Source organism: Camarhynchus parvulus, chromosome 2, assembly GCF_901933205.1.
Source record: "Camarhynchus parvulus chromosome 2, STF_HiC, whole genome shotgun sequence".
In the NCBI taxonomy this organism is placed as follows: Eukaryota; Metazoa; Chordata; class Aves; order Passeriformes; family Thraupidae; genus Camarhynchus; species Camarhynchus parvulus.
In genome coordinates this window covers 133460904-133478310 of record NC_044572.1, presented here as the reverse complement: position 1 = coordinate 133478310, position 17407 = coordinate 133460904, and the positions used below count along the sequence as shown (strand labels likewise).

At 36.7% G+C, this 17407-nt stretch overlaps 1 protein-coding gene across 1 annotated transcript in view; it reads left to right on the top strand.

Moving 5' to 3' along the window:
• ANGPT1 (angiopoietin 1) overlaps window positions 1–8623 on the top strand; it is a 153922-nt gene extending 145299 nt beyond the window's left edge. Inside the window, exon 9 of the mRNA XM_030943129.1 lies at window positions 6378–8623. Within this exon, the coding sequence (XP_030798989.1) occupies window positions 6378–6538 (161 nt within the window). The 3' untranslated portion in view covers window positions 6539–8623. The remainder of the gene's footprint in view (window positions 1–6377) is intronic.
• Window positions 8624–17407: the final 8784 nt, after the last annotated feature.

The following is a 17407-nucleotide window of genomic DNA, read 5'->3' as shown; positions in this document are numbered from 1 at the left end:
GTATTTTGTGTGTGTCTTTCTTGTATTTTAAAGAGCCATGCAATGCTACTTGGCTCTATCTTCACATGGATTTTAGGGAATGACTTCAAAATTATGTGTATGAGCTGGATTCTTAACCCCTCTAAACTGTCATCATATTTAAATGTTTTAGTTGCTTTTTTGTGACTTGGAAAATTTAATCTAAGCGTGTTTGTTTTACTTTAATGAAGACAAATTATTCATTCAAATAAGTTCTTCCTTTTTTTCAATATCTCAGGCCAGTAAACTAAAAAAAAAAGGGTTATATATATGTATATCCCCATCTTACTTCAAGCTTTAGTCTGAAGAGTGCCCCAATGAGTTATGTACACAGCTTTTTTGCAAGAAACGGCACTAAAAATGCAACAAGCTGTCACCAGAATAAGTCTATGAGTACAGGATTTCCAATACAGCCCTTAGTATTTAACATCTCTGGATCAGATTCCTGGGCCAAATTCCCATCTGTTCTGCCAGGTACCACCTGTCAGCTGAGCCCCAAATTGTTTGTGAAGTTGTTTTCAGTCACTGGAAAGTGACTTATGGTATCTTGGCCCACCGAGAAAGAGTTTTAAGTGATTTTCTTTGTCTGGAATGGCTGCAGTCTGAGGTGTTCACAAAGACATTTACCTTGCTTCAAGTGAGAAGTGAGAATACTGCTAAAATTCTCATCCTTAAAATCATTTTATGAAGACAGGGAGACTTTCTAGATGTCTTGCCAGGTTTGAAGCAGTGTAGATGACTGAAATAAATTGTTTGTTTATTTTACTGGAAGAAGAGGTCCATCCAGCTGGAGTCTCCTGTCTCTGACAACAGTCAATACACGCATAAGAACAATGCAAATGAATTATCCCTCCCTTGAGTATTTTCTCAGTATCTTTTGAATCTCAGGGGCTTCCTGAATCAGAGAAATATGTATTTATTAAACACATATTTATTGAGCCTCAATAGATTTTTCATCTATTAAGACAGAGGCTGCTCAATGACTCCAAAACCATGTTGCATTCACTGCCTGTTGTTTCACTGCTTTTTTCTCCAAGTGGTAAATTTTATGAATCTCTGCAAGAAGGAGATGGTGGATTCATGTCATGACTTGGAGGGAAGTTCTTGGCTGAATATAGAAGTCTGCCAATACACTCCAATCAGAAAAGCCACCATTTTTCTTATATTCTCCCTGAAACAGAATATTTGAAAGAAACAATGGCAGGACACTTAAGATTATCCAACCTGAACCCCTGGATATGCGCCTAATTACATAAAAAAGCACCAGTTTTTAATTTTTATGCATATTCTTGCTTTCATAAAGAAATTGCTCAGAAAGCACCATTAATGAAGTACCATTTATATTGCAAAATATTTTTATGAAAAAATATAATCAAATGGTTAGAATATTATTTGATTTTTTGCTTGAAATATTCAAAATATTTAATTAGACATATGATTACACATAATTTTTAACAAAAACATTACTACATTGGTATGTTTATCAAGATTAAGTATGGGCAACTGTAATGCAGTGTTAGGAGATCTTCAGGAAGTGACTAACTTTTGATATACTAGAACATAGCCACCAGTCTGCAAGTTTCATGTTATTTTTACCTCATAAAAAGGTCCCTATGAAAGGGACTGCATTATCCAGTTGATATGAAAAGCTGATGCCTTTTCATCTTAGCTGATGCCTTTTCATCTTATGTCCTGGCAGCTTAGTTCTAATTAAATCTTCAGATTGTCAAGTAGTCTGGTCAATCCAATACTCTAAGGAATAAAATAACATAGAAATCTCTTCCAGAGGTCATTTAGTCCCTTCACAAGACAGATTCTTCTCTATCTGTTTGTTTCCGTCTTTCTATTCATTTTCAAGATTTCTATGTATTTCAAGATTTCTATTCTCATGATAAAATCTGTTACTGAGTTTGTCTACATTTAATATAAGAACGGTTTGCATGTTGACTAGCTCATTCTATGATAATTTAAATGTGTTCCATCCTGTCATAATCTCTACAATTAGAAAGAATAAACATCATTCCTTTACATTTCTTTGAAAGGTTTTTAGTTAATTTTAAATTGTTGGCAATTTGTCTTTCAAATTCTGACTAAACAATCCTAAGTCTTTCCTGCTACATTCACTCTTTTGGACTCTGTCCCATGGCTCCACTGATAGCTTGAGGTGTCATCGGAAACTTCATCCAGAGAAATTACCAATGAAAAATCACCAGATCCTAAGCATTGCCATCTAACGTCTTTAAACTACAGAATGTCAGAAACACTGACATCTTTCCTAAAATAAATGTCTATTTCTTTTGAACAATGAGGACTATTTCAATATTTTTGGATTCAAAATTTTTCTTATTGGCTTTGTTGCCAAATGCATTAAATTTTATGGACAAACCCAGAGGGCTAGAAAAAAATATTTGCTTTCCATATGATCCATTTATTCTGCAAATCCATACAAAAGTACCATTCAGACAAACTTTGGATCTTATTAAATGGTCTGCACTGATCCTGCTGCATTTGGAGACATACAGTGTCCTCAGGGGGGAGAACTGAGATGTGAGAGGAAAGCATCTGCCATCAAATGTGCAGTGTTTAGACAACTATTATTTTAGAATGTAAAAGTCAGCTAAGAACCTCCCATCAAACCTGAGCAATCATTGCAGTTCCCAGCGAGCACCAGCCTTACAGTGCACTCATTAACTGATGAGCATTAGGTCACTAAAAAAGAATTTTACATGCATACATGATTAATTGCAGTTTATACAAGCCAAAAAAGCAACTCTGTTAGCTTTGGCATACAAAAGCCCTTTTTTAATATTGCTTTTGACAAAGAAGATTCTATAGTGCAAAAATTATACTTGTCACTTCAGAAAACCATTATAAAAGATGCTTGTGGGTTTTTTCTTTTAATATTGTTACTCATTTGAGCAATGCCCTTTTATTAGGTATTTTTGCAAGAATTTGTGGAAATTATTTCAATATACATTAACATTCAGTCAAAGATCTAATAAAGTATAGTGTAGTCTGGGGCTCAACTATCTGAGATAGGTAGCTTAAGCATAAAAAATATATTTATTAATGAAAAGAGCTGACATGAAATTTAACAATTTCCCACAGGTTATAGCAACATGAATTAAAGACCAAAGCATAACCATACACAATATGTGAACCTACTTTAACTGTTCCAGAAGAACAGTCATCTACAGTGAGGATTCATTTCTATTTGTATAGCTGAACTTTCAAACAATTTATCTATGCATTATTTAATTTATATTTTGTCTGGAAAGTACATTTTATGACCTAGGGATTTTTATTACAAATAGAGATGGTAATGCTGCTTGTACTATACAAAATATTAGAGGTGGGCTAACCTAAAAAATTGAATTGCCCCTCAGTTCAAATTATTAATTAGTGATTCTGTGGTCACAACAGCTTGAAGAAACTACCTCTGTTTCTGAATAAAATCTCTCTTAAACTTCTCATGAAAGCCTTCTTTCTACCACTTCACTTTAAAATCTTACTTCTATTACTACTTCTTACAATGCCTACTCTTCATCATTTTCATGCCTGATTGAAATATCCCATGGAAATTTTTGCCAAAAGTTATCTCCAAAGTTAAAATCTTACTGCGGTTCAAAGATGACTTTATAATTATTTGGGAAAGCCATTACCACGTAGAGAAATATAAACAAGATTATTCATGAGAAAATCCCATGAACTCCAAGTAATAAGCCAACATCTGGCTACTGAGGTTTTTCCTTGGGTCAGGCTGTCTCACAGCTCTGGAGCTGTTCAATTTGGTGTTTTCTGCAATGGCAGTGCTGCAGGTAAATCTTTTAGAAATCTCTGGTTTATGTTCCCTCACTCACTCATAGCTACCAAGGAAGTCACTGCTTGCATTCCTCTTTCCCTCAACATACAAAGCATCTGTAAAAAACTTTTCCTTTGCATCCATTCAAAGATGTTGAGAGTTTTGGTGTTGAGACATGCAGTAGGAAGTCTTGTGATAATCTGAGGCCCTAAGGGGAGTGAAGGCCTTTCAGAGGGCTGCAGGGGAGAATGGAGAGAAATAGCCATATAGAGAAAAAAAAGACACCATAAATCAAAAAAATAAAACCAAAACAGAAAAAAACCCTAAAAAAACAAACAAACAAAAAACCCCACTTCACTTAAAAAGAGAAAGACAGTGAAAAAGTAAACCCAAAGTTTAAACGCAGTATTAAGAAACATCTTTAAAACATTGATCCATTCATTCTCACTAACAAGAACAGTACAATAGGAAAAAAGTTAAGACCATTAAAACACATTTTGAAAGAAGTGTTTATTTAGAAGAAATCTATCATGAGAGGTTGGAGCAAGTCCTCACAAATATTTTATAAAATTATGTGTTTCTTTGGCTTATTCCAGTTTTAACATTGATTTTGTATGGCATCACTGAAAACCTTCACCCCAAAAAAGACCATTTATGCATCTATTCCTGTTCCTTTAAGATGAAATGGTAACTAGGTCAGCTTGCCAGGTCTTCATCCCAACACCATAAATAGAACCCAGCTGCATCTGAGTTCCAGCTTTGAAAAACGAGGATTAGGATTTCTCTGTTTAACTTCATCTTAAATTTCTACAAGATTATACTCTGGTTACAGTAAAACATCAGCTGTACAGCTTTCCCTTTCTTTGGTTATTGCTCCCTTAGGCATAACATTGAAATCAAAGGGAAGACAGCTGTACCAAAATAGAAAATTGTCAGAATTTATCTGGCATAAATTCATCCCTCAAGATTTCATTATGAAGTGTTATTTCTTAAAAAAAACCAAAACACTAAGTACTTTCCAAAATCTTAAGAATTACAAGACTAGAAGCATAAATTATTTGGATCTGAATACAAAGAACAGAGTAAGCACCGGTTCTGAGGGCTAAACACAATCAGTATCATAACAGTGGTAGTATACCATAGACTGAAATAGTTTCATATAATGCATTCATTATAGGTAGATAAAAGTCTAACTGGAGGATTCCTTGGGGCAGTGAACATTGTCTAAAAGGAGTTTGTTACAGTTTAACCCCTTTTCCAGAAGTCAAAGTGGAAAACACACAGAAAATTTTAAATTCTGCATTCTAGTCCACAGTGACACCAGCAGAATTCAGTATGCACTCACTGGATGACCAGTTTGCCACTACCAGGACTGTTAAAAAATGCTTCACAAGGGGTCCTGGGAAGATGGCAATGCTGTGATGTGCAGGCTGAAATAACTTTTTTTAAAATTAAAGTAGCGTTTAACTAACAAAAGCAAAAGTCACTACCTGATCTTTATGATCTTATTTGCCTCATGACACACAAATGTTCAGTACAATCATATTCCACGGAAAGATGCATAAAAACTGTGCTAAAGATTTACAAAATTAGAGGTTTCGCTATGAAAAAAGTCCCAACAGAAATCTTTCTGACTAATAGAACTCCTAGCCACAGAAGTTAATACAGTTTTGATACTGGGGATATTTGCTTTTTGCACTCTGGGAATTCATTCTGCCTTTCTCAGTCTGAGCTAAGCATCTGTCTCTTACTATACATAGATACTCTGCAAGGTGTTGGAGAGAAAATTCTATTCCCATCAAGGTATCCAGCAAAACTCCCACTACTTTCAGTAGAGTCAGCATATCACCTAGTTTATATTCGTCAGTTTGTGTTCTGTAGTCCTAGTGTTGCCAAGTTTCATGTTATTTGGAATTTTTCTTAAAACTCTAGTTCCCATGGCAATCTAAAATTCGCCTTAACAAGAAAAGATCTTGGAGAGATAAACAAGAAAGTTCACTGATTGATTTCATCTTAAAGCAACAATTTAAAGTAGGGCAATGCAGCACCACAATTCTCATAATTCAGTTATGAGAATCTTTAACATCTATTCTGGAAACCAGGGTAACTGAGCAGTGAACAATCACAATTAAAGCAGTAGAAAAGGGCTGGTAAATAAAATCAAATCATGCCTATACTCAACATAACAGGTGAAATTATTCCAAATACTTTTGAATTATGGTCTTTTTCTGAGGTTTAAATGAAAAATACAATACTGTCTAAATATGAAAACCTCTTAATTTGTCTCTCATGTTCTTGTTTTTCCTCCACATACTGAGAATAAAACTAGAATGCATTGGGACTTAATTACTTTTGCAAGTCTGTAAATACATGTGTGTGTTCTCCAGCACTCCTGACTAAAGAATAGCACAAAAGAGCAAAAAAGGAAAATAGGAAAATACCACACCAGCATTATTAATGAGCTATTTACCAGAATTTCCTAATCAGCTAAACCTAAAACAACAAAGTAAAATATTTAGTGCACTTGCAGTTTAAGATTTTGTCTTACTGGTTTCAGGGTGGTGGTTTGATGCCTGTGGCCCGTCCAACCTCAACGGGATGTTCTACACAGCTGGACAGAACCATGGGAAGCTCAATGGCATCAAGTGGCACTACTTCAAAGGCCCCAGCTACTCCTTGCGCTCCACCACCATGATGATTCGGCCTTTGGACTTCTGAAGGAATTCCACAGCGGATCCCGGGAGGAGCCAGGCTGGCACCGCCCTCAGCAGCAGCACTGGCACAGCCTGAAGGGAAAAGGTGAAGGGCTTCTGAAAGCAGCGTGTAGGGATGATGCAAAGTCGCTTCGCTGTCTCTCCATAACCTGCACACACTTCCCAAGAGTCACCCCATATTTTGATTACTGCGGGGAGCTTGGTTTAGAAGAATGTGACTGAAATGATTTTCCAAAGAACTGGATTTGGCTATTCTGCACAAACTTGGTGCTTGCCAGTGGATGTCTTTTTTTTCCTTCTTTTAAATTCAGCAATAGGATCAGAATTTGAAGAACTGGAACATATCAACCATGGTCTATTGAGTAGAATGTTATTCAGCAGTGAAATGACAACATTATACCCATGAAGAAGGATTACAGAGACACTTTTGTTAAAACTTGTCTTAAAGCATCCAAGGTGACCACTCCAAATTTTTTTTTCTTAATGAACTGAATTTGAATAGTGGATGGATTTATGTGAATCCCAGAGTCAAATTATTTGTGCAAATAAAATTTTTCATTAAATACTTTAAGGACAGGTTTCTAATAAACTGAGTCAAGCATATGAATAATGATAAGGATAATAAGCATAAATTCCTCAGTTGCTCTGTAGAGGTAAATCAGATAATTGGCATAATCCTTGATCTAGGATTTATAGTGTGATAACAAAAGTAGCTGTGTTTTTAGGTTTTTCCTTTCTTTCATTAAAAGCAGTCTGAATGTCATGTAGAATAATTAATGGAAGGTTTAAAGAATGTGAAATATTGTCCAAGAGAAAATACAGGATTTTGCATGGAATTTTTCCATCAAAAAACATAGGAAGGCAAAGTGTTAGAGTATAAAAAAATTACATAAATGCATAGCTTAAGGCAATGGATTAATTTTGCAGTATCCTTGCATGTGCACAATTTATCCTGAATTATTTTACTTTTTTATTACATTTTTGTAATTTATCAGAAGCATGCCAGTTCTACACAGTGCTTAGGCTACAACTATAAGAAATACTCATCAGAACTGTATAAAAAATAAAGAATTGTGAACTTGTAAATATCATACATTTCCTGCAACAGTCATTTATTTTGTACAGGCAACCCTGAACCCACGCAAAGGGTGAAAAGCCTCAAAAGGATATAAATATTAAAAAACTTCAGATGACTGCTTACAGGTTGCCAACAAGTAATTTTGTTCTATTAAAGTGTTGCAGAAGTGTGGGACTATTGGAAAAGATAAAAGTCTTCTAATAGCAAGCAATAAAATATTGGGTGGCCTATGAGGATACAGAGATAACTCTTTCTATTTACAGCCCTTTTGATTAAGTTATATGAATAAAATCCATTTGGGGAAGTAGCTCACAGTCATTCTACTTCTACTAGAAATGAAATGAAAAATTTTACCCTACTCCCACTGAAATCAGAAGTAATGCTCTCATCAATTAAATTGGGACCAACATGGCACACAGAATCTGCATGTGGTGAGGTGTTTGCTCATCTCTTTGTTGCTTTGTTCCATTTATTAAACTGTTCCTGAGATGAGGCACAACAATTATCTGATTTTTTTTTAAAGAATAATGATAACACTTTTTTCCCCTTACTTTTTTACCTTTTTTTTTTTATTTAGCAGTTTATATATATGGAATAGAGAAAAAAATACTTGGACATTTTTAAACACCTCTTCCTAAAGATCACAAGGTTATACTACCACTGAGGGCTATTGCAGCCCCTAAGGGTTCTCTGATTTTGTTACAATTTGATGTTTGTTTCATTTTAAGCGGGAAGAATTTTTTTTTTTTGTGTAGTTGTATATATTTATATATATATTTGAAATAATCTTGACTAAGGGTTAATTTTAAGTTTTCTGCTAAGTTACCAAACTACTCCTTACGTAGCACTTTCTTCACAGACATGTTTTGTCCCAGTTTCAGCAGGTTTTTCTAATAGTCTTCATTAATGTCCAAAATATGCAGACTATCTTCCACCACATTCTCAAAAGATAGAGTTTTGCAGGTCTCCAAGTTAAGAATGCCATTTTTGCAGATCCTATTGTAAAAGGCAAAACCCATTTAAAATTAAAAGCTTGATATTTACTGTTTATTTATCTGGGTTTGAAAAAAAAAAAAGTGGATTTGGTTTCCTATCCTTTATAATAAAATGTTTTAAAAAATTGTGGAGTATGTTATTTTGCTTTGCTGTAAGTATAGCTGTCTGTGACAGGCTGATAACATTTCAAAAGCCACTACCTCACCATGTAAGAAATAGTAATAAGCTTAGAGAGCTGTAGGAAGGGAGAAACTCTAATTCAAGTTTATTCAGTAATTATTATTTCTAACTTTTCATATCCCTACTCCAATATCTTTTATTGAATTTCTTTGATTAAAATCATGGGGCTATATTTCTTATCTTTGTTTCAAATCATAAAACTCTATCAATCTTTAAAATACAAGATTTCTTTTATTCAACAGAAAAAGATGCAAATTGAAATGTGATGTTTTCCTTGCTTTATGATGTGTTCTTCTATCAATCATTCAATTATAACTGGTAGTGACAAATCTCCGCTGATCTCTTACCCAGAAATTCCTTTTGGTCCATTTGTATGCCTTTTAACACTACAGTGATCAGGTTTAGCGTCTCTTTGTCATGTAGAATAATTTGTCCTCATTTTCTCAGAATTTTTTTCTTAATTGACTTGTTATGTTCCTTCAGGGAAACACAGCTTTTTAAATCAACACTAAAGGTGCAAGGAACTATAGACATAAAAGCACATTTTGCTCCTAAAGTTGGATGAATATGTACTGGCATAAATTGAAGAGTTGCAATTCCTAAAAACCCTGGATTTGGAGTTGATTTATATTAAAATCCTACTTGTCTTGATAGATTGTAAAAAAAACAGTCATTGGTCAGTGTAATAGTAACTTTACTATTTAATCTTCACAGATAATTTCCTGATTTATAAAACAAGAATATACAAAGTTTTGACAAACTAATACATATGTTTTCCAAAGCATATTGATCCTTAATTTTTAATATCTTTTGAGGCTGGAATAGTTATTTAAATGCACACTTTCCTAAGTGCCCTAGCATCCAGTACTGACCTATTAAGTAGGTAAATCATTTATAGTCATTTGTACAACTATGTCCCAAGATAAAGTTCCTTAAAAAATCCTTCCAGCTATAAAAACAACTTTCTTCTCTGCAGACTAGAAGCTCAAACCACAGCTCTGACCATGCCTCAAATAATCTTGTTTGCGATTGGCGCAGTTTCCCCTTCTCCTCTGGGAAGAACAAAACTGAAATAGCAATCACAACAAGAGCTTAATTCTCTAGGTAGGATCAAGAGTAATTTACAACCAGACTGTGCTGCAGCTGTGCCAAAGAGCATTCCTACCTACCAGCTTTTACATGGGCTGGACAGCTTGAGGAGAGAGGCACTAACCCTGCATACAGCTTGCTGCTGCTGCTGCTCTCTGACTCTCAGCTGTGGTGTGCACACAGACACACAGACACAAACACACAAATCCATACATCTAGAGAAAACATGACACGGACAATCAAAATTGTCTTGCTTAAATTTTACCTAAAGGAGCTGTAATCTCAGGTAATAATAATAATAATAATAATAATAATAATAATAATAATAATAATAATAATAATAGTTACAGGAGCTTTGGCAAGCAGCAAGAGCAGGAAGGAGAAAGACAGGGGTATGGCACTGAAGAGAGGGACAAGACAGACAGATAGAGAAGAGTTGAAAGGAAGGGATTAGCTGTGAGACACAGCAGCTTCAAATTTACTGTGCCATGACTATCACACATTGTGGGAGCTCCCTTGTCCTCTAGGAGCATCCAAATCCCCTCTGCCTGGCTCTTGCTCATGTGAGTAGAAATCTATGGATATTATTTCTATTTGTATGCTCTGAGTGGTTTGCTTGTCTGTATGTTTTTATAATCCTTATACAGGGACCAATTTAGTATGAATTTTTGAGAAGACATGCTGCTTATGGTTACATCAAGTTAGCTGTGTAGCAAGTCCTGTAAAAATGAAAAAGTTCCTTTAGAAAATATTGCATTCTTCTGCATGACTTTTAAGTACTGATGATGAAATAGAACCTATGCTCGTCCAAAATCTTGTGAAATTAAAGACTTTTTTCTTCCACTAGATAAAATTTCTAATACCCAGTACAGTTTTCTGAGCCAGTGAGTTCGATTAAAGAACATTAAAGAATGGATATATACTGTAAATATCACCCCCAAAAGATATATTAAAGTGCATCAAGGCCTAAACACCAGTCCTGTGTTTTGATAGAAAGAATCTTGAGCCTTGAAGTCTTACCATAAATTTTCCTTCTCTTCTTACACGTCTCACCTTACTCCCACTTTAGTAGTTCCCTTATGACTCCGTTTAAACTGCTGGCAGTGTTTTCCTTTTGCTGTGTGGAAGTAGCCACAGGAGGCAAGCACCAAATTTAACAGCTCTGCAGATGTATGTGTTCACACCACCACCTGTGGGGAGAGCAAAGTCACTCCCCACCAAACCGTGGGTAAGGAACATTTCTTGATGCTCGTCATTTGCTCTGCAAGGTTGTGATGTGATAAATAAGGGACACAGAAGTCCTTCTTTCCACTTAAACAGTAAGCAGATGCTTTGCCAGGCCAGCCCTGAAGGGGACTCCAGAAGAGTAACTCATAGGCAGCTTCTCAGACACAGTGGAAATGGAGGGGAAAAAAATGCCAAACAAGGTAAAAAAATCTGGAGAATCTTGATACACTAAAGTGGGTAAGAAGGAGTTGAGTAAGAAAAATGTGTATCACAGAATAAGAAAACTAAGAGTGCAAAGGAATCATATTAGGAAGCTGAAGGCAAGGTCAGCAAAAGGAGGCAGTCAGTCTGAAATAAAGAATATAGCAAAATGGCAAAGATGAAAGCACTGGATAAGAAAAACTGAAGAAGAATTCAGCAGAAGAATCTGTTAACACATTTATTAGAGCACAATTAGTATCCAATTAATTTTCCAAAGCCTAAAAGGAATATTTATCACCCTTTTACTTTCTGCTATTATTTATTATTTACAATGTAATGGAGGTATGCTGGTAAAATCTAAAGCAATACTAAAAAAACAGTTCCTTCTTAGATGAATTGTTGCTAACATGCTGCTTGAAAAACAGTTCGTGCTTTTAGCATGAGACACAAATCCACCAGTAGAACAATCAACTTTAGATAATATTTACTCTTCCACTAAAAGATGTGAATCACCATCCTTTTGCAACCCACTTATATTCAGAATAATTTTCTACTCTAAAGAAAACTACACATCTCTGACCTGATCTCATTCAGCTGCATTGTCAAACCACTGACTTATGCTGAGTAATGGAGCAGAATTTTACTCCTCTTCCTTTGAAGGATTTTTTTATTATTTTTTTTTTAATTTAAACAATTCTAGTTTGGAGTTCATATTTCATCCACCAGAGATGCTTATTTAACCTCTTTGATAGCTTCACTCAGTGCTATTTCTTCTGTAAAACCCCCAGGCAAAGTTCTCCTGAGTTAATGCAATGGTTCTTGTCGCCATCTTCTGCTCTGCCTTCACATGGAGTATCACACAGCCAGGAAACAGCCCTTTCCTTTTCGAGGGGTTTCATTCAGTCCTTCCAGGAAATCTGGAACTCCTGCGAGCAACATCAGTGCAGATCCTGAGGCCCACAAATGCTGGTCCTGGTTCCCACAAATCCCTGTGACCAGCAGCTGCCCGCTGGCCAGCCACGCCAGGGCTATCTGTACCTTCATCCAGGTGATGGGGGTGTCCTCAAGCTCCCCCCCCACAGCCCTGTTTCCCTCCTACCTGTTTCTCTTGGCATACCTTTCTGTCCCAGAGCAGAGCCATGGCCCAGCAGCCACCACGACGGCTGTTCCCGTGGGATGATGTCTCTGCACATTTACCTTGCAGGCTATGCACACTAAAGCAGCACTTCTGGAACGACTTTAGAATGCCTGGTCACAAGACAAAGATGATGCAAATACATCTCAATATCTTTTTAGAAGTACAATGGCATTAGCCAAAGGCTTTTCCACTAATTTATTCTATTTATTAGATTAAGGAACCTGTGTTAGTTTTTGCTACAGGAGCAGACAGGCAATTTTCTAAACACATAGGTGAAGATGTGTCTAATATCCCTCGGGTATAGCATATTACAAAGGCTTTGGCATTAGTTTGGAGTGTTCAAGGCTTTGGGAAAAAACAGTAATACATATACCAGACTTTGGGAAAAATAAGTTTATAAGCCAGAGCAGTTTTACCCAAAACAATGTGAAACGCAGAGATAGAAAATTTACATCTGTGAGCGTGAATATGGATTTATGAATGAAGATTTAGGCAGGAGCCAAAAGCTTCTCACAGCTTCTTTTTGATTGAATGACTTGAGCAAATTTGCTTGGCACTTGCATTTCCTGAGTCTCCTTTCCAGACTGTGTGAGCTACCCTACAGCCCAGTGAAAAGATCAGAAAAACTGCCTCAGTTTGATATAAATTAAGATTAAGGGCAAGTATATATAAAATGTTGGAAATCTAGGATTTATAGGGTGACTAACCTGTTCAGGTTAAGATTTATTCATGTGAGTACTCAGAGAGTAAAAAATCAAAAATGCTTATATTTTCAGTGCACTTAAATACAATATAAATATATAAAACATATAGTTTAAGTAGCCACTGGATGCGTGGAGAAAATTATAAAGAACACTCATTGTGGAACATGGCAAGCTATCCTGTCATCTCAGCTCACTCCAAGATGCAGAGAAGCCCTTTTCCCTGAAGCTTCTGCTGTCTGCTGCCACCTGTGGTTGGAAATGAAGCTTCTCCAAAATGAATTCATCACCAGAATCAACTAAACATGAAATGAGAGAGCTAAGAAAAGGAAACAGAAGGGACCAATAAAAATTGTCAGGATGTCCAGCCCAGATGTCAAAAGGAAGTTTCTATTTAGGTACGTTTTCAGTTTTAAAAGTACTGAACTCCCACTGATTTCGGTTTATTCCAAGTGGATTAAAAATACACTGTCTTTTTAGCAGTGTAGACCCTCCCTAAAGAAATACCTGTTTTCATTTGTACAGAGTAAAAAGTTGCTCAAAAAAAGTGGGTGATGGAGAAAGGGAAATAACATAAAACTATTCTAAAAATGCATGTTGCAGTTACTACATTTTCATTAGACCAGAGTTATGTGTACAAAGGAAACCCATCACGAGGTGAGCAAGCAAGAAGCAAAAAACAGAAAGCCATAGTTCAAGGGAACTGAACTATATTTGAAAAAACCACATTAAAATAGTCTTCAAGACAAATTGTCAGCAGCTGTAAAGGCAAAAATCCAATTTCTTCTTTGAATCTAAATTTAACCAATTTATGCACAATGAGTTATCCTGAATGTTTTAATTGCTCTCTCACAGGTTTTATATCATGCTTCAAGTACCACATTTCAATAGAGTTTTTGATTAATGAAGATTAATTAATTGGGAAGTGAAAATATATACTTATAATTGTATGGTTTTAATTCTCCAACTAATCCACTCATTTCAGTGCCTTTATTTACTCTGGAGTCACATTCAGCAATGAAAAAGGTACTTTGTCTTTTCAAGAATTCAAAAATTCCTTTTTTCCCCTTTAGTGCACCTGAGTGATATTTGCCATGGGATGGTCCAAATTAATATCTTCAGAGCAACCCAAACTGCTAATCCTGTTGCCATGCATAAACTATCTCATTTCGCTGACCTTTCACTTTCTAGTGTTCCAGCCAGAGTCCCACTGAGGTTAGGATTCACAGGCCACAAGGCCACAGATAAGCTTAGATATTAGCAGAATTTCATGTCATTTCTTACAGAAACCAGGAGTAAACCAATATTTAGAAAGCTGGAGAAACCCATTTGTTTGTGTGCTCTTGTCCTCTTTGAGTTTCAAAGGCAACCAACATAGCATCTCTGAGCAAGTAAAAATGAATGCACATGAAAGAAAACCAGAAGCAGTTTGGTTACCCACTGGACTCAAGCACGACAGACAAACAGCCATTCCATGGCTGCCCCAGAGGTACTCCAGCTCCACAGGCAGGTGTGATGGTGCCTGAGGAGCTGGCACTGCGTTACACAAGCAGAGAAATTTCAAGCTCAGAACCTTGGCTGTTAAGAAACGTAGGATTATGGAATAGATACCCTTAGAAAAGCAGCATTTAGAATGGTGGTTTAATGGCTGAAAGGCCATTTTTCACAGCAGCTGGGCCCTGGCCCTGTGGTTCAGTTCGCATCTGCTCTGCAGATGACCTGGAAGCTTGGAGGCTCACGGAAAATGAGTCCAATATCCTTCCTGCCATCTTTGGGTCAGATGAAGCTCTGGCCACGAAGGACCTCAGATACCACATCCTATGCTAACAAAAACAACCCTTCCCAGGGTTATCACTGTAACACCCTGAAGGGGCCCAAAGCAGCATCATTATTTCACATTCTTCTAGACAGACATTTCCACTTAAGAGTTAGACACCGAAATGTTTTACAGATGTGGTTCTAGCAGATCAGTTTGTTGACACATAACAAACCTCACTGCTACTCAGCTGTGGAGAGCCCATTTTTACTTAATGCCACAGATTTCTTAAATGGGATATTTTCCAGTTGATTACCCTATGAGGAACACATCCAGGAACCTGCTCTTTCAGAGCATGTCACACCTAGTGAATAAGAGAAAATGAAAGTTCTCATGACCAACAGTGCTATTCCTACTAAATGAAAGGCAAGCTAGAAAATAAGGTCACTGTACTTTTCGAAGTACTAACACTTGTGCAGTGCATGCACAACCAAACTACTTTAATGGGTTCAGAACTGCTTCCTGGCCATACCTTTTCTTCAGATTTTTGTACTGTGTCTCTTGACGTCTTTAGCTTCTAGAACTTTGGGACAGATTCAGGACCTATCAAAAGGGATCCTGAATTTGTGTCCTTTAATCTGGAACATAATATAAATAAAACAAAACCGAAACAGAATCAAACATTCTTCTTTCTTCACAAAAATGAAGTCAGGAAATGCTAGCTGGCATAATTTCTTTCTGTACTCACTTTTTTAGAAACAACACGCAACAAGGATTTACACAAAATAGCAAGGCAGGGAAAACAGAGATTTTGCAGTCCATGAGATTTCTGCATTGACAATGAAAACATGCAGAAACTCTATTTATCCATGCACCTGTCTGAGCCTCCTGCTGGCATCACAAATCACCATATTAAACTGCTATTCAGGAAAGAACATGAGTAGCAGCATACCAAGCATGTCAAAACACAGAATGGATTATCAAACAGATTTAATTTGTAAGAGAAATCTTTATTGCTCGGTGAGTGAATTATGAGATTAGTGTCATGGAAGCGATAAGCTTGGTATTCCACCAGGAAATACCAGGTTACTCCGTGCATCCCAAAGTATTTGTCTCCAGACAGTGCTCTGCACATTGTAATCAGAAATGATTGCACAATAAGTGGCTCCAATAAGCAGACAGCAGGACCCTGCCAAAATGAAATGCCCTCTTTGGTACTGTAAAATGAGCTTCACTGACAAGGGTTAGATTTCACCTTCCTTCTTCCATAAAGGCCACATCCCCAAAGGAGTCTTTTCTACTCTTGTCATCTTTCCTTGTTTGCATTGCTCAGCTTTAAACCGAAGCTTCCCTAGGTTGTCCTTCTTTTTTCTTTTTTTTTTTCCTTCTTTCTATAAGGTGCAGGTGAAATGCTTCTAAATATTAACATAGACATGTTTCTAAAATGCCTCCATTCATACAGAACCTTCCAACAGCCCTGTTGCAATTAATAATTTTGAAATATTTTTACTGTTCCTTCATATGACACCTATGAAGAAGAACCAGAAATTTGGCTGGATCCCTGTAAACTGCAGTTGCACTACTGGGACAGTGAAGTAGGTGCCACTCAAAGGCTTGTCAAGGGCTGAGTTGTCCTTTTCAGGCTTCATGCTTGTACATCATAGAGCTAAAAGAAAACAAAACAAAGCCTCTTCTTTGCTTTTTTCAGTTTGCTGTGGGTGGCTGGGCTCTACGAACATCCTTTGTGCATTGGCAAGAGGTTACAGGCTGATAAAGCAGATTGAAAGGCTTCTTCTGGGAAAAAAGAAAAAAATTAAACATTCTCTCTCTAAAAGTCATGTAACTGGTTTTCAGCGACTTGAAGAGACTGGTGGACACTTCAGCATCCAGGGGCACCTGGGTGGCTTGAAGATGACTGAGGAGGGCACTTGCCCGTGCAGTCTGGTCAGGATTCTTGCTTACCTTAAAGAGAATTCTTCTGGTGTCAGCCAGTTTTTGCTTTGCTCAAGTTGGACTACTGCCATAATTCCAAGATCTGGCCCTTCACCACCCTTCGTGGGGTGATGTCCTGTCACCAGCAGCATTGCTGGTGATTAAAGGTATAAGAGCTGTCTTTGCAGAACAGTCAGTGCCTGGGTTATTCTCAGCTAGGACCTTGCTTATTCCATATTGGCTGGAGTACATGACCTATCCAAAAAACTGATGGGCAATTTCTCAAAAACAGTATAAATCCAAAGACTTTCTTATATTTCACAGCCTATGAACTTTGGAACACCATACACTGTTTTCTGCTAAGTTGTGCTCCATCCTAGTTTTATTTTAGACTTCTTTATTTTACTTTTATATCCAGGTGAGATACAAAAGCTGAAAAATGAGAACCTGCCTGTGCTTAATGTTGGTAAAAGGAAAAAAAACCAGCAGGTTGAGGAAATATTGGGAGATTCCTACTGAGATATTCTTAGTAACCTGGATAAACAGAGTTGAGGAAGAGGAGAAAACGTAGCAAT